This window comes from Triplophysa dalaica, chromosome 13, assembly GCF_015846415.1.
Source record: "Triplophysa dalaica isolate WHDGS20190420 chromosome 13, ASM1584641v1, whole genome shotgun sequence".
Taxonomy (NCBI): domain Eukaryota; kingdom Metazoa; phylum Chordata; class Actinopteri; order Cypriniformes; family Nemacheilidae; genus Triplophysa; species Triplophysa dalaica.
The window spans coordinates 9,991,324-10,009,457 of NC_079554.1; the positions used below are offsets into that span (position 1 = coordinate 9,991,324).

The window sequence follows — 18,134 nt, forward strand, 5'->3', positions numbered from 1 at the left end:
TGTCTTTGAGCTAAGATGGTGCGGACATAACATCTTATTTTGTTATTCTGGTTTCTATGAAATAGTAACTTCAAGCTATATATTGGTTCAATGTATTCAGAATTATGTTCTGGTCTGATTCCATAAGCACTGACTAACCAAATGTTGTGCTGACGCAAACCAAAAATGTCTATTTTATAAAACGCAACGCAACTTTATGTTGTTTGTGGTTATTACTTTGGACACATTGTTGCATGCAATTCTTCTGTGATCACCTTGCGCACCTCCGATCCTGATGGACGTTCCCAGTGCAAACATTCGTCTTCAGATCTCGTTCGCTCCTCCCCGCGGAGTCCCGGCGGCGAATCAAAACGCGCCCAGGACTTGGACTCCTTTTCAACGTGGGCTATGAAGTTAACTTGTGGTGGAACGGGGACGCGAGATCTTATCCACACCACACAGCGGCCGGTTACCTGATCGCGCTTGGATGGAGTGGCGAAACCCGATCGCCTGATGTGCTGCCTGAAACCCAGAGGAGTGACTTATCTGGACGCGTTAAAAATGTCTTCTTCCTCAAGCGAGGTCATTAGTGCCGATGAGATCAAGAGGGAGAGCGCAAGGGCACTGGAGAATCGTGGGAGTGTCAAGCTGTCACTGCTGGACCCCGCGGAGTTGCCTATGGAGAATGCAACTTCAGTCTCGGCCGTCGATGCCGTCCGTTCCGAACTTTTGGACTGCGCACCGGCGTCCCTTGCCTTTTCTCCCGAACAGGTTGCGTGCGTCTGTGAAGCGCTGCTGCAGGGTGGAAATGTGGAGCGCTTAGCGAGGTTCCTCTGGTCACTGCCGCAGAGCGATCTACTCCGGGGGAACGAGAGCATCCTTAAAGCGCAAGCGATAGTTGCTTTTCACCAAGCCCGGTATCAAGAGCTGTACTGTATTTTGGAGAACCACAGTTTCAGTCCGTCAAACCACCCTTCCCTACAGGATATGTGGTACAAGGCGCGCTACACCGAGGCGGAGAAGGCGCGGGGCAGACCGCTGGGTGCCGTGGACAAGTATCGCTTACGCAGGAAATATCCCCTTCCTCGGACTATCTGGGACGGGGAAGAGACCGTGTACTGTTTTAAAGAGAGGTCTAGGAATGCGCTAAAGGATATGTATAAGCGAAATCGATATCCCTCGCCGGCCGAAAAACGAAATCTGGCAAAATTAACAGGACTGTCTCTGACGCAGGTCAGCAACTGGTTTAAGAACAGAAGACAGAGAGATCGAAATCCGTCCGAGGCGCAATCCAAAAGGTAGGACACACTGACAAGTTATTTTTATCCTCAATATATTGATTCTGCATCCGTTTAGGAAGCTTTCATAGTTTAAATGTATACTTGGACGCGCGCTCATCTGGCCGTGTGCGCAAGACTGGAAGAAGGACACGTTTCACCAGTGTTTTGAAATACGAAGCTTAAACGATGTGTAGTTTTTACGTGGAGACCGTGACGCCTTTGGTTGTGGCAACAAATACACACTTAATATACTAAATAAGTCTTGAATTAAAGGGGTCCAATTAATTGGATAAGCAAAACAAAGACCTGACAAACATCTTAACAGGCTAAACAGACCCTCCGTTTACCTTAGATATGATCAGCATTACATTACCATATCCACTGTCTATGTTTGTTTCTGGATTTGAAGCCTATTGTCCCACCCTGATTATCAGTAAGAGAGATCTCCACTCAATCTCCTGACGTGGTCAAAACCCTCTTCACAGCTCGGGGCTCTCTGAAGATAAGGGCAGCTCTGTATCTGCAAACTTCTTGTTTGCTTTACAGACGTTCAAGCTGCGCTAGAAAACAGCTTTAAATCATCCCGCCCGCACATGTCAATGTAATGCGTCGCTTTATTATAAATATTAAATTCTAAAGCTTGTAAATAAGGGACGTTTTCCCTGTGGGTCAGGACTGCTGCTTTGATGTAACGATACCATCGCCCTGACTAAGATAAGTACTTTTGTGTGAACGGAGATGCTCATGAACTCCATATGTGAGCTACGGATGAAAAAACACTAACTGCTTGTCGTGTCAATAAGATCTTTGTATAGATGACTTGGCCCTCTCTGGACGATGCACCCGCAGCTGTCATGGTCTGTAAAGAGACCCACCAAATGCCTCCAAGAGCCCTGATCCTTTTATCTCATTTTTGACCCCTGAGGGCAAGAGGTCCACTCTGGAAATGATGCTTTTTCATGTGAATTGTTTTTTTTAGATTAGTACCTTTTTAAAAGTAAAAAAATTCACATAACTTTGCTATTATTAAAGTGGGCTTAAATTGTATTTGTAAGGATCCAATAGTGGATTGCCACAGTAGATGAGAACCAAATGTATAATAAACAAATTATTTATATATTTTTATTGTCCACTGTATTTTATTCTTCATATTATAAAGGTTTTTTAAACAGGGCAAAAATGCCCCACTTCTTGCAGTCCTGCCTTTTTGAATTGATTATGGTCATCATAAATAAGAATTTTAAAGGGACAGAGAGATTAAAAATAAGTGTACAAATTTACTGGTTTTACAGGAAAACATACATTATCAACACCAAAGCTTATGAAAAATGAATATATATATATTTTGGTTTGTATTGTCTGCCTACCAAACAACAACGTTGGCTTAAAGGGACAGTTCACCAAAAAATGAAAATTATTTGATCATTTACTCACCCACATGTCATTTCAAACATGTGCGACTGACTTTACTCTTCAAAACACAAAAGCTATTTTTAAGAACGTTGGTAACCAAACAACATTGCCCCCCGTTGACTTCCATTGAATGAACAGACCAAACAAACCACTGAGACATTTTTCAAAATGCTTTTTTATTTGTGTTCTGCATAAAAACAAATCCTTTACAGGCTTTGAACCACACGAAGGTCAATAAATGAAAAAGTTCACCCCTTAAAACCAAATTCCATAGTTATTCAACACAATAGATACTCAAAGATTTACTCATTTTGACAATTTCATCAAGTTTTAACATTTTAACAAGAATGCGATAGAACTGTAATATAAACCAAGTGTTTTTCTTACAGCGAGTCAGATGGCAATCACAGCACAGAAGATGAGTCCAGTAAGGGCCAGGAGGACTTGTCACCACGTCCCCTGTCCAGCGGTTCTTCAAGTTCAGCCACACACGGAACAGCCCCCCCAACAGTTTACTCAGACGGAGGAACGACTGTCATTCAACAGATTGGAGATGTAAAAATGTCCTCACATGCAGCAGGAGGAATGTGTTTTAATGGTGACCTGACGAGTGTGAATGCCCACTACATCAACGGTGGACCCTATGCTCAGTCCCATAGTAACAATGCTCTCCTGAATGGACTTGGTGCCACAGGTGGCCATTTCTTGACCTTTGATTCTCAAAGGGTCTCCCATCATAGCCAGGAAAGGATGTTGGGAGGGTCTTCTGTGTCTTATGCTCCTTTCTCAATGGGGGTTAGTGAAACAGGCTCTGGAAAGCTGGATACCATGCAGACTCTAATTTCAAATGCTGAAGATGGAGTTATTTCTTCAACGGTCTCCTTTGCTTCTCCCCTCTCCACACGATCCACTACCTCAGGAGCTCTTCATCTCAGCAATTACAGCATGGTCAATCTCCCTGGAAGCGAAATAACCATGGGTCTTCCTCCTCTGATGCTCCCACCGTCCTCTACATCTTCCACTCATGGTAAGAGGACCTTATATACAATATAAATTACAGTATAAAAATCTTCAATTTAAGATTTAACTGGGTGTAGACAGGAGTAATATTTTTCTGACACTTTTAATATTTCTTTCAAGATACAAAACAAGAATGTATAAAGTAGTCAAGAGCACTTCCAGTGAGCTCATAAGAGCCAGAGTAATGACATCATCACTTTGGAGAATACTATGACAGAACGTTGTACGTTGTTGAGCTTGCCAAAAGCAACCACAACGCTGGATGCTAAAAGGCTGAGGTTTCGCAAGAGAGCATTGCGGGTCACGGGTGGTTGGAGTGTATTGTGGGTAAAACAGCTAGAGGCATGTGGGGGTCCAGGTCAACTGGCTAGAGGATCATACCAAATGCAGGCCTCTCAACACCGTCCCCACCTCCTCTCCATGGCCCTAACCACTCACTAATGGTTCTTTCCATGAATATTTTATGGCCACATCAATAACAGCAAGGCTAGCTGTGTTCGGCTCCTCTCTTGGTCGTCTGTTTTATCCTTTAATATGCAGTTTACGAGCCACATAAAAACAAACCCACCCCTGGCTGAACTTTTGATTTAGAGGGAAAACAGTTGAGCCCAAACGATCCAGCACGAAAATGAAGATATTAAAATTGTTTAGCCCAAACCCGGTTTCCTTCTGCTCGTAATTTAAAAGGCAATCCAATAAAATATTTCTTCATAACAACACACAAAGTTTGATGTCCAGGGCCAGAAATACACAAAAACAATAGCAATTTTTTGTGCTGTTTTTGTATATAAAGAAAAAACAAGCGAGATACAGTTACAGAACTTCACATCCACAATAGCGAGTAATCCACAAGCAAAAATGTCCAATTTTAAAAGTGGAGGGAAAATCTGTTGGTTTTAAGTTTCTGACCCACCTTCACAATGATCTCCACTAAGCAATGCCTGGGGGAAACTGAAGAAAACGTAAAAAATTTGGTTCTAGTTTCATAAACGTGTATAAGGGGGAGTGGGGGGCGTGGGCGCTGTGATTGTTTATCAGACATTTCTGCGAGCCTAATGGAAGAAAAGTGTCGGGCCACAAGCCAGAGGCTGTCACTGCTTGAGACATGTGCCAAGAACCACGTTCTAGAGTTACAAGGAAATCATATCGAGTCCAACCGCAAACAGAAAAAAAAGGTGTTTCATTTTACAGTTCACTAGAAAAGTTCAGAGGGAAAGAAAGGAAGAGAGGCACAAAGAGATATTGACAGCAAGAGCCAGAGAGAAACAAGTGAATCTCTTGGGATAGAAATGAAGGAGTCTCCTCTGGATAAACCAATCACACTCTTCTCTCTCTTAGCTCTCATTGAGCTGTTATAAGTGGAGAAACTATAGCCAGCTACAAGAAAGAAAGTGCTATGGGGGTAGAGGGTTGTTTCATGGTCTGGTTTGGCCCAGTCAAAGTGTTTGGGGTTACCTTGAAGTCACAGCACAATATATTCATTAGTGTATGAAGTAAACATAAATCTTCGGCATAAAGCGCAAACTAAATCCGCTGACCTTTTATCCCCATACAGGCTCTGCTCCTTTGGGCAATGTGGTCAGCGACTCCCCCCAGCATTCGAACCAAACCCTGCTCTACACTCAGACCGTCAAGCAGGAGCCTTTGGATGTGACTGGAAGCTACACCTATCCTTCTGAAATCTCCCTTGACCAAGGCAGCAACCTGGGCTACACAGCCTCGCTTTTCCTTTCTTCAAATCTCGGCTCATCTTCATCCACTGGCGGTTCTCTTGCCCCAACTGTCACAGCCACAGTCACTTCCGCCCTCTCTAGCACAGAGGTCCACCACTCCTTGAATCAATCTGGACGTAGCCTCCACGAAGGCAACGGCACTCTGTCTTCAGACTACGGATCCGAAGGTATCCATCTGCATCTGTCCAACAGCCTCCATGGCCCCTCTAGGGCAGTAGAAGGTCCGGTCAGGGTCATTTGTGGAGACCTGGAGATGGAAGGGAAAGAGCTTGCCAAGCTGCAGACGGTACAAATGGATGATGATGGAAGTGACCTCTGACTCCGAGCTTGTGCTGGACTGGTTTTGTCGCACCACATTGTGGCATAATAACAGGGACCCTGTAAGCACAAATCCAAGTTTTGAAGCCTGACGGTGGATATACGCGGCGAAACGATGTGAACAGTGCCTTTCTGTCCCAACTTGCACTAAGAGGGATGCAGAATGTACCAGGCAATGCACTGACCTTTTGAAGATTATGTAGCTGCACTGTCTTAGCGCTCACCTCATAAAAATATAGAACGAAAGACGGACCCGTTAAAGCACAACGCGAATGTGCTCAGAATCAAACTTAAAACTGTAGCCTCATGGTTTGTTTCTTTTAACAAAATGTTCTAGAAGCACAAATGTGTTTTTGTTGTTGTTGGAATTTTTGTATTTAAATCTTTTGAGTGTGATTATACAAATGTGATAAAGCTTATTTTGTTATGTTTGATTTTTGAGGAATTTTATGTTTTTTTTGTGATTTTAATGGTTTTTTCAGGTATTTAATCTCTACCATTAGCGCAACTGGTGACATGTGCCTTCTTTATAAAATGTCAACGTACAAGGAAGCGATAACATGTAAGCTAGACAAGCAGCTATTTGTTTGCAGGAATTCATCAGAAGGAACTGAGCGTTTTTTTTTTTTCTAAATCATTTTGATGTTTTGTTACGTCTTCGGTTTAATTTCACATTTCCTTTTGAATTAGAAAATGCCCAACAATGAGCTCAGTGATGAACGCAGGACATCCAGATAAATATACCAAACATAGCACTGTACATACTGCAAGAACCTCAAGAATCCTTCCAACCAATGTCCTGACTAAAACCTATTTTTCTAAACCCTTCCACCCTATTAAATATTTATATTTGTACATATTAATGAATGATCTGTGAGTTTTCTGTCATATACACCGATGTTCTACATTAGAGTCCTCAAGTCTCATAATTCAATAAGGGAATGACATCACCTGAAATGAATCATCTCTTATTGAAAGCACCAGGTAAGATGCCTTACGCTTTTAACCAAAGGCAGGTGTGACGTCAGTCGTAAGGATATCCATTTAACAAGATTAGGCTACAGCTTGGACCCCCCGGATGGCCGGCTGTGATCTCAGACATTACTAATGCATGGACGTACACATATGCGGCGCGCTAGAGATCAGGCTTGTGTTCTCACCAGGGGCGTCCTCTGTGATCGTCTGCCAAAGCCTGGCAGCTGAACACCCCCACTAGCTTTAACAGTGTCATATGGTACCTGTCACTACTCAAAGTAAAGGTCATCCAAAAAGACAGGGTATATGAGGAGAAGTTACATATCCTTATTAGATTTCCTGAACCTTTGTCACATGATCAGACTGGAAGAGAATTTTGGCTGGGACTTGGGGGCAAAATCCGACTCATTTTTCTTGGCTGTTTATGTAGATAGATATTCAAATAACATTACTATCAGGTTTTAACCTATACCAAATACTTGAATTCACAAATTTGGTAAAGAATGCCAGTTTTGATTCTACAACAATGAGTGGGAGTTGGGACAGTCTGTATATTTCCGTGGGAACGTTTCCTTCTCTTGATGCACAGTCGTCTACACCGGCCCGTGTGAGTCAGCGCTAATTGAATGCCGCCCAGGTAAGATTTTCTCCCTTGCACAAAGGAAAGACAAAAAAGCACATTGGGTAAAGAATCTATTGTTACCTGCCCAAAGGTGACCCAGTCGCCTAGGGCAACAGATTAGCTGATTGCCAGGTATCCGATGACACCTCCTGGAATATTGAAGGGTAAGAAAGCGCCATTGTCTGGGGCTTTGAGCAAAGAAGCGGTGGCCGCAAGAATAAAGGGACATGCGTGTTTCATGTCCCCCATTTCCCCTCGGCTGACTGTGTGTCACTGTGTGTTTCATGGGAAACGGTATCGTGTTGCTTTCACCGTATTATTTCAATACATACGTCACATCATCTCGTACAATGAATAGGGTGAATTATTGAGTGACCTTAAAGTACTTACAAAAGGCACAGAAGAGCAGAAAAAATCTTTCATTTTAATTCGCTATCTTGTTTCACAGTAAGAATGAAGAAAGGATAACGACGCACAACCAGAAGTAAACCAAACATTCTTATGAGAAAGGCACGTGAAAATCATAAACTGAGTGCATTCGATGTACCGATGAACAGGATGAAGTAAAAATAGACTTGCGCTGCTGCAAATAGAAATATTCAGCATGCTACCCTCCATGTTTTTAAACATAGTGTCAAAGATAGTAATAAATTCTCAGAGAGGCGGGCCATAAAAAAGAAGGAACCCTGCAGAAGTGGACTTATTAAAGAACCTGACCCTTGACTTTTTCTGGAGGTTTCAAAGTGTGACATTTAGTGAGGCGCAGCAGACTCTGTGGCATATGTAACCTGACCCTCGTGCCCACTGCGCCAAAGCACTATACCCTGTGCTAATGTGAGGTCAAGGGGCAACTGGGTTTGGGACCTACCACTTCTGTACACTCCCACTTAAGTCCTGGGAGCAGGGATTCTGTGGGGCCACATTCAGGGTTCGTTTTGTAAAAAATATTGGGTAAAAGAATGCATCTGTATAAGTAGGCTTGAAAATTGATTTGAACAAATCGATCTTTCCAATGTGTAAATACACATAGAGCACGTAAATAATCGTTTTTCTTTATTAAATTTCTATTGGCTGTGTATGAATTTAATAAATTAACAGGACCTATATTGCTAGAACATCCAAGCCAGCAGGGGTCAGTGCTATATGACTTCCGTGCCTGTAGTCTATTAATATTGTGACAGATAATATCATTCATTATAAGTTTAAAAATGTTATAGCAAGAAAAGTTTACAAAACAAATTGAAAATTATTGAAATTATTGAAAGTAAAATAAGAATATTTTATTGTAAGATTAATTCATCCATCCTCTTCACCTGTTAGTGTCTCTCCAAGAGGGGAAACAACATGCAATCCTGATTTCCTCTGAAAATCAAGATTGCTAAGTGATTTGAAACTGAGAATGTGAGTTTTTAAGATGTTTACTTAAAATCTGTTTTATATTGTTATTTTACTTTGATGTCACTCAATTTTAAAACCAACAGGGTAATGGGTATTGCTTACAAGCCCAGAATGTTAGTTTTAAGATGATCTAAAAATATGAAATGTATGGTATTTATGAAATAAATTGTATCACTAAATTATATTTAGAGATTAAAACAGGCTGATTAAAGATTAAAACATGACCATTCGTTTTATAATTTTTTATCCAAACTGACCAAAATAAAATGTATGTGCTATAATTTTTAGGCAAAAAAATCTGCATTCCCATAGTGGCCATGGGAAAATTACCTTTTGGAAATGAAACAAAAACAACAATTTCTTTAAAACGATATGAAGTGTGTGGGCGAATTTAGGTGGGACATTGTCACCAAACACAAAGACTTAACTAAATAAGCATAACACATGATTATAGTTACATACACCTGTGAAACATTTAATTTCTGACTTTAGACTTTTATTTAGTAATCTTATATCTGCACAAATTTATTAAAGTTTAATTTGCTAAAATGGATTTAGCTGAAATCTGCTATAGCCATACTCTGATTAGGAAATTAGCAATTTTTGTTATTTCAGAATATTGTTTTAATTTGTTGCATAGCACGAAATGTTGATTGTATCGAAAATGTTAAAATTACGCTATTCGTTTAACCTTAAAAAACGCACTTTCAAATTGGACTAAACTGCCATGACCATGAGACTTACTGAAGAATAACCTCATTGTATACTACACCTTATATACGGTAGTGATGTATTTTTTGAGGGAAGTAGTTTATGGTGTGTTTACCATTGGTATGTGTGCAGGAGTTAGCTTCGACCTTGCCAGCCCTCGCCTTTAGGCCATAAAAGAGCACATCTTGAAATGATCAAGGCCTGAGAACGGGCACGGCCTTTCGATTTTTGAGGTTTAAGGAGGGGGCGCGCCACAATGTGGTGGAGACATTACGACAACCCGAGCGCCGTCAATCACGACCCGTGTGCTGTTACACTGGAGCTGATACTTGACCCTGCTTACGAATCGGCCTAAATGTCGTTAAACTCAATAAGGTCTACAGTCAAAAATCCAGCTATTAAAATTTTCTTACGAATTGGAAAACCACCGTTACAAACTGATGAAACTTCGTTAGTCCTATCAGAAATGAAGTGATGCATGTCAAAAAAAAAAGAGAAAAAATATTGGCATAACATTTTCCCCAATGAAAAACCAAGCAGTTGTTAAATGTTAGCATTTATTTTAAAAGCCCACTGAACCAGTTACACAAAATACAAATAAGTAAACAACAAAAGTATAAAATTATGAAAATTACATATTTATAATTATATTTTATAATAGGCGATCTCCCCAAAAGTTTAAATATATTGAACATCCTTATATTTTAAATGTTCAGCAAAGGAAAAAACGCATGTGTTGTGGTTGATTCCTCAGGACAGATGGATGGGCCAGCTTTCATTAGCCTGTTCATCTCTGACCCTTCAGAGACAGTGAGCAAAAAGTTGTTTTCACAGGTGTACGGATTGGCTGCTTAAACCGATTAAGTCCTCGTTTCATCCCAAAGTCTCGAGACTGAAAATGAGTTTGCAAGATCATTTAGTTTTAAACAGGGAACGCGGGAGGCTCCCAAAGTGTACTCTACATAATCGGGCCCCTTCGCAGAGAGCGCTTGAAGGATTTCTTAAAAACGAACGTTGCGTCTAAATTAAATTAAAATGAGGTGCTCCATTCTGGGTGAGTGATTGTGAGTTTTGGGTCGCCGTGGTGTCAGGTTGCAGATTTAGACGAAGATAAGGAAACGAGATCTGTGCCTTAAAACAACGTCTGGATGGCAAAACCTCGACGAACACAGAACTCATTTACTAATGCGCCGGTTTTAGATTTCACTGTACAGAGAGAGGGGAGAAAAAACGAGTTAGAGTGAGGTGGGAAGAAAATGTCTATTCTGCGCCAGAACTATACAAATTATACAAATTAGTGACTTGCCATGTGGTTATATTTACGGTGTATGGTGTTAAAAGAAAAAACATTTATTGTCATACGATTTAATTATGCTTTATTATATGTAGCTACGATATTTCTTAAATTTCATTTCTCTCTCAAATGATCCCTCACGAATTGCTTGGAGATCAAATAAACATCAAATGGAGACCTTCTTTTTTCCTTTTTCTACGTAGCCTATATAAATGCATCTTATTCTTTTACAATAGCCTTTAACACACTTAAAAAACTGCTAAAAGATTTTTTGCAGTGATGTCATGGAAGAACTATTTTTGAGTCCCCAAAAGAAATTTACCGTCAAATGCACTTTAAAGAACCACTTTTTTACGTTACACCGCACTTCCGGACAACAGAACGTTTATGGGGATTTTTAAGGTTATTTATGGAACCCCATACCTTGACGAGGAACTTTTGAGGAACCATTATTTTTAAGAATGTGGATTGTAGGCTTGAGCATTCAGTCGAATAATCTTAAAAGAAGCCGTCGTTTTTTATCTAGTGTCAAGCATTGGGTTATCTTACCAGCTGATTGTTTTTAATGGATCTCCAAGTATCTCCGCGTCTGTCTCCATGCGCACAGCGTGTGCCCTTGACAATGAACACAAGCCAAGCCATAAAGTGAAAATAGCAATCTAATCACCTGTACGACAATTATTATATTCTTAATTGCGGATGCATTTATAAACAGACACTAATATGCAATTGTAGTTGTACTCTTGAATATAATAAAATGGTAAAGAAACGCATCGCCTCCCAAATTTATAAATGACATAATCTCCGTCTGTGTTCTTGTCTTTGTTTTCAAAATTATGATTTAACGTTGGCAAGGACGAACAAAGTTCGCTTAATAACATGTAAAGGCTTTATGTGAAATATGAGTGAACGCTACCTTTAGACAGTTGCTATAATTGATTAGTATCGAGGTGCCCGTCTCCCTCAGGTAGAACTGGAGACGGGGGATCCAGTTTCAGACCACCGGGTCCCCGTGGGAGGAAAGCGAAGCAGAGTTCTCTCCACACTGCTGCTGGGGATAGGGCAGATGGAGAGCCAATCAGCATACGCGCACTGCTCTTTTAGCGCGACATGACTCGATAGTGAGCAAACTGTCTTGAACAAACACCCAAAACTTCACGGCTCGCGCAGCGGACGTCGCCAAACGCAGTGACCTGCGCAAAAATCTCGCACGACGACCTCATCGCTCCAATTAAACGAAGACAAACAGAAGCTGTCACCCATTCCGCTTCCTTCATAGCATCATAGCACGGAGAGCGGTTTGGCAGTTGGGATTCAGCTCACTGACCAGACGTCATGTCAATGTTGCCTTCTTTCGGGTTTACCCAGGAGCAAGTTGCGTGTGTGTGCGAGGTGCTGCAACAAGGGGGGAACCTTGAGCGTCTCGGCCGATTTCTGTGGTCTCTTCCGGCTTGCGACCATCTCCACAAGAACGAGAGCGTCCTTAAAGCCAAGTCTGTGGTCGCATTTCATCGTGGAAACTTTAGGGAGCTTTATAAGATATTAGAGAGCCACCAGTTCTCTCCGCACAACCACCCGAAACTGCAGCAGCTATGGCTTAAGGCCCATTACGTTGAGGCTGAGAAGCTGAGGGGACGACCACTGGGAGCAGTGGGGAAATACAGGGTGCGGAGGAAATTTCCTCTGCCGCGCACGATATGGGACGGCGAGGAGACCAGCTACTGTTTTAAGGAAAAATCCCGCGGTGTACTGCGTGAATGGTACACTCACAATCCCTATCCATCTCCCCGGGAAAAGAGGGAACTGGCCGAGGCCACGGGGCTGACCACCACACAAGTGAGCAACTGGTTTAAAAACAGAAGGCAAAGGGATCGCGCAGCTGAGGCGAAAGAAAGGTACGATAAATCACCTGAGCGCATGAAGATTAAAAAAAATGTATACACAAAACAAGCACTAAATTACGCGTTCTACTTATGACATTTTCATCATCACACGATTTTTAACGATGCTTGTTATTGTTTGTGGAGCCATGATGCTATTGTTGACAAACAGAACGCGTAGACATTTTTAGTCCACGAGCGCTAATTTATTGTAGTTCTCATAACAGGATGTACATTAAAATGTCAGATTATTATTAAAGAAATTAACAGTGTAATATAAACATTATTTATTCTTTTTGACCTTTTAGTTATCAATCAGAATAAATAAGCAATTCAGTAGAGACGATATGCTTTTCATGTAGCAATAATTGTTTTAATGCTATTTTGGTTTGTAAAAATATACACAAGATTGCATTTCAAATCTGCATTTCATAATTAATGCTGTAATTTTTAATATAAGGTCTAGAATATATAAGGAGACTAGAATAGAAAGTATATTTCATTTTAAAGATTAAACTAAATGCGTATGCATCACATTCTGTGCACCTTTTGATTTCTGGCAGAGAGAACAGCGAAAACAACAACGCGGGCGCTAACAAACAGAACCAGCTGTCACCGTTGGACGGCGGGAAGTCCCTGATGTCAAGCTCGGAGGACGAATTCTCGCCCCCGCAGAGTCCTGACCAGAACTCCGTGCTCCTGCTCCAGGGTAACATGAGCCACCCCGGCGCGTCCGCGTACCCCATGACCGGCCTCGGCGCCGCACAGTCGGTACACGGCATGCAAGGACACCCACATCAGCTCCAAGATTCATTACTGGGACCTTTAACTTCAAGCCTAGTGGACCTTGGTTCTTAAATGATTAAGACTGTGTTTTTATTTATTTTTGTTTATTTTGTACCGAATAGACTGAGATCTGCCACTTTTACTGTATATATGAAAAAGGAACAGTATAAATCTAATGAAAAACTCTTAGCTATTCTCTGGTTTGCAGAGAAATGCTCATGTGATACGCTTTACCATGGTAGGTTATACGGACTGACATTTGCCAAGTCGTTAAACTGGTCAGAAGACAACCCAAAAGCAGTTAATAAAACAATTCTTTTCTTTAAATTCATAAGACATTCTTCTAGCATTTCATCATGCAATGTACTGTTTTGCACCAATAAAATCCGTTGAGACAAAGCTAAATCAGTGGAAATGTTACTGATATTTCGGGGTGCAAATATTCGCTATAAATATGGGATTTAGGGAGGTCGACAGAAAACAGATAGAAAGCACGAATTTTATTAAAATATAATTATTTTAAAATTCAATGTACAATTTACTAAGAAATAAAATGGTAAATTAAAATTTAACATTATACAAGGTGCAAACGGTGCCAGATGTTTTTTTTTTAAAGAATCGGTCCAAATGTGGAATGTTTAACATTTACCTTTAACACAAAACACTGCAAAACGATATAAATATATTATTTTACAAAAACACGTTACTTAAAAATATACAGGCTCGAATAGTGTTTCGCAAGTAGGCTATTGTAATCAATACAACTATTGTGGACACTTTAAAATGTAAAATAAACAAATTTATGAAATATAAAATCAAATATCTAAAATTTTTCTTTTTCGTTTTCGCTTTCCTTTCAATAATCACCCATTTATTCACATATCCATGTCACAAACGTTCTCATAATAATGCGGGTCAACAAAAAAGCTGGGAGTTGTTGATTTTCCTTTAGCCTCAGGAGGCGCGTGTTGCTTTTGTGGTCTCAGTGCATCGTTGGATTTGTAGTGGGGTGTTTACTTTGCGCTCTCTCAATGTTTGTTCTGGCGGTTCTGGGCCAAAGAGAAGACATACCAGCTGCGGGAGGCACACTCACGTGGCTTCATTCATAAGTTTCTTTTGAGCAAAAATGCAAACATGTATTTCAGACAGCTGACCCGTGTTCTTTTATTTATTATTGTTATTCTTGGATGATGTGTATTACAGTGTTTATTTCATACGAGGACCTATGTCTTCAGATGATGATAAACACAACATGAAAAATAGGCTATTGTCTCTGCTGTACAGGTGGAAGACTACATTATTTGGCATTGCAGAATATTGGCTCACCTAAATAATATGTTCAGATGGAAGGAAAGATTTAGCAAGGACCCCTGATATTAGTTCTAGCGAAAGGAGGTAGCCTCCCACCCATCTCCAGGCACGCACGTCAGGGTAATTGTTTTTAACAGAGAGTACCGAGGATTTCCGGTCGCTAATCGGAACCAGTTGCTCGCGCTAGGTCCGCTTTGTAGAGCACTGGAGGCCCAGAACCGCCCATAGAGTGGAAACTGCAATTTTGCCCCAAGGGTACGTGCGATTTTGACATTAAATGCAACTTTTGTTTAAGGCTGCAACATTTTTTTCGTTTTTGACCGTTTACCCTTGCTTTATTTCCTATATTGTTTTATACAAAATTGTCAATTACTTGTAAACGTCCTTTCTAAAACGAATTAACTGGTGTATTAACGGTTCAGTGGTTTGGGGTTACGCAGTAAAGTATAGGGCGATTGAAGATCATTTAGTGACTAATTTGTAATTGATTACTTAATTTAAACTGTAGGTTAATTTATAGTAAAACAAAATGGAGCCTGTAGACCCCAATCTTGAGCCAAATATCATGTCTTAAAACAAAAGAAAACGATTTAAAATCTTTGCATTTTTACTGCGTTATTTAAATCAATTATACTATAAAAAATATTATAGCTACAGTTAATATTTGTTAAGATAACTAAAAAATAACAAAATATTAAGCATAACAAACATTTCAGAAATAATTATTTAATGAATTTAAAGTAAATTCGGAGCCAAATGTGCATGCAGGTTCAATGTGGCCATTTTAATGTGGAAGGAAATAAACAACGTGAAACGTAAGAACATGCAGGTGCATGAGAGAATTTAGAAATCATAAAGCTTTATTTTTCACTCTTGTAGCCTGATATTTAGCCCTCAGAGAGGGTGGGTTGGGAACGAGTGTTTGGATCTGCAGGCCAAGGCTGCTTTTAAAAGGTTCAGGTTTCAAGTCCCTGTTCTCTCTCAGTGCATGAGCTTCGCGCTACCGCTAAGCCAAGGTGAGGACACAAAGCACAGGCCTGTGCTAACGGTGAATGAGACAAATCAAGTTTTTTTATGTGGGAAGAAAAAGGGTTCGGCTGTAATGTGAGCAGCCTTCGTGGGGTTTAGGAGGGGGAATGAGTGAGTGCTATTTTCTTCATAGATAATAGTTTAGACTTTGGGGAGTTGTTAAGGGGGGTTAGAGAGAACAGGTGGGCTTCATGGCTCTCTGCCCTCTCTCTGTATTACCTTTTGTCACCTGAGCTCAGGTCATCCCTAGCCTGGAGGTTCGGCTCAATGAGACATCATGGGATTCTAGAATGGGACAACAAACAAACAACATAAAAAGTTTGGACAGACTGCAGAGGTTTTGAATGTCTGAGTTCTCGCGGCTATGAATTATGTGTATTAAAGAAGGAGCTCACCCCAAAATTTTAATTCTGTAAATCTGTAAATTCTGTCATCTGTGAACCGTTGGTCCCCGTTGACTTCTATTGTATTTACACTAAACTAATGCAAGTCAATGGGGACCAACGGTTTTCGTTTTCAAACACTCTCCAAAATAGCTTTGTTTGTGTTTTGCAGAAGAAAGAAAGTCATACAGGTTTGAAATGACAAGTGATGACAGAATTTACATGAATGGTTCAACAGACAGGAGGATATGTATATGATAGACGTAACCTGTTTAATGAATCTTGAAATTGGGAAGATTAAGACAGCTTTTCAAGGAAAATGTTAGTTTGTGCTAACAGCTTATAATTAATCACCGGAGTGCCGGAGAGAGGTTTGGGTATTTACAAGGAAAGTGAAAGCGGTTTTCCATATGGTTGTAATGTTACAGAATCTGGCCTTGGAGAGATGTTGAAAATCCCTTATTAACTATAGTGGACTCCAAAAACCCAGTGGACCATTTATTACAAAACAGAGTCATAAATCAAAACGGAAAGATGATCCAATATCAGTTTTAAAAAATCATGTATTAATAATGTATAATAATAAAACAAGCCAACATGTTTGTTGAAGCAGTAGATTAAAAATGGGAAATATTTAAAAGATCTGTTTTGCACAGTTCTTTGTTTCACAGATTTGTTTGTTTCAGTCCCTGAAACAAACAAAACTAAAAAGAATTGAGCGATCTGAACGAGCCCGGTAGAGTACATTGTATGCCTTTACAGGAAGTCATGACTAATGGCACAATACCACAGTGACTTTGCGTTTCTCAGACTCTCGATTAACCAGCATCGTATTGCATTACAAAATGACATCAATTTTACATGAACTATTACGTTTTAATTCTGTTTATTACCTCATCAGACTATACAGTGCTCTCAGAGCGCATCCCTCTGTACAGTAAGGGGAAAATAATTGTCTACAAAGAAGGACAGGAAAAAAGCCTTCAATTATGAACAAACACATGCCACGTTCCCAAATGCATTTACAAATGCTCAAACAAACACACGTCATGAAGTCTTTTGTACAAAAGGGCGGGATTAAACCTGTGCCGCACACCTGCCCAACTGTGTGTCGTCTCTGTACACCAAATCTACAGCTAATTTCAGGGGAAGCTTTTGTCTTCCGTCCTCTTTCCGCTATAGATTTGTCAAAGAGAGACTTGCTCCATCAATTTGCAGTTTTTTCACGCTTTTATCAGCACAGAGTCGAGGGTCACACGCTTTCCCAGCACCCTCTCTGGTCATGGTCTGTTCGGCTGAGTTGGGTAACGGATTACTTCCAAACGGTCACAGAAGCTCAGGTTTCAAAGCCAAGCCCCACTGATAAACGAGTGGAGGCAGTTGTCGCCCAGGCAGGGAGTCCTCCATCAGCGGTGTCTGAGGAGAAAGAAGGCAGGGGTTTTTCACGGCCTCTCTGCAAGCCTGGCGTCAGTCGCCCCAGGGTTCATAAAGCCGGTATTTGTGGGTGATGGAACCACACAAACTCCTGTAAACATACATGATGTGTGGATTCACATGAGTATTTTCAAACAAACCACATGAATGTTTACTTCCTAGCCTACTTTGTAGAAGAACTATTAAGATAAGAATATACAATTATACGATATTGATTTTACCTCAAATTACGGACTGTAAAAACCTTCTACCTGTAGTTAAATCAAACAGTGACACGCATTCTCTTGTGCTTTATTGCTTCCAGAAATGTGCTTCTGTTCCATTGACTTCCAAATATACACAAATGCTGCAGGCCAGAAATGCAAGTTCATGCTAAAAAATCACATTTGGAGTTATCCAGTAATTCTGATCGGAGACTTCATAGAATATGAAGACCAACAGAAGATTGATATGCCAGCGTAACCTTTTCAAGCACAGAAAATATTGAAAGTAATAGTATTATTAAACAATCTCATTTTATGCAATCAAATCGACAATATATGTACATACGTATAAGGATGCCCCCTTC

At 40.5% G+C, this 18,134-nt stretch overlaps 2 protein-coding genes and 1 long non-coding RNA gene across 3 annotated transcripts; 2 read left to right on the plus strand and 1 right to left on the minus strand.

Moving 5' to 3' along the window:
- The first annotated feature begins 296 nt into the window (after positions 1-296).
- Positions 297-6,606, plus strand: six4b (SIX homeobox 4b). The gene is made up of 3 exons (XM_056765280.1): positions 297-1,277; positions 3,062-3,699; positions 5,248-6,606. The coding sequence occupies exons 1-3, from the start codon at positions 493-495 to the stop codon at positions 5,742-5,744; spliced, it is 1,920 nt and encodes a 639-aa protein (XP_056621258.1). The 5' UTR covers positions 297-492; the 3' UTR covers positions 5,745-6,606.
- On the minus strand, positions 5,734-17,082 carry LOC130434900 (uncharacterized). The gene is made up of 3 exons (XR_008908735.1): positions 17,026-17,082; positions 15,969-16,034; positions 5,734-5,803 (listed from the first exon to the last, which is right to left on the minus strand). It is a non-coding gene; the product is annotated as an uncharacterized LOC130434900 (long non-coding RNA).
- six1b (SIX homeobox 1b) lies at positions 11,892-13,749 on the plus strand. The gene is made up of 2 exons (XM_056765281.1): positions 11,892-12,638; positions 13,187-13,749. Exons 1-2 carry the CDS (start codon positions 12,079-12,081, stop codon positions 13,479-13,481), a joined length of 855 nt encoding a protein of 284 aa, XP_056621259.1. The 5' UTR covers positions 11,892-12,078; the 3' UTR covers positions 13,482-13,749.
- Positions 17,083-18,134: the final 1,052 nt, after the last annotated feature.

Coding starts and splice junctions, on each gene's coding strand:
- six4b (XM_056765280.1), top strand. CDS start 493: ATGTGCTGCCTGAAACCCAGAGGAGTGACTTATCTGGACGCGTTAAAA. Junction 1,278..3,061: donor TCCGAGGCGCAATCCAAAAG/GTAGGACACACT, acceptor TTTTTCTTACAG/CGAGTCAGATGGCAATCACA. Junction 3,700..5,247: donor CTCTACATCTTCCACTCATG/GTAAGAGGACCT, acceptor ATCCCCATACAG/GCTCTGCTCCTTTGGGCAAT.
- six1b (XM_056765281.1), top strand. CDS start 12,079: ATGTCAATGTTGCCTTCTTTCGGGTTTACCCAGGAGCAAGTTGCGTGT. Junction 12,639..13,186: donor GCAGCTGAGGCGAAAGAAAG/GTACGATAAATC, acceptor GATTTCTGGCAG/AGAGAACAGCGAAAACAACA.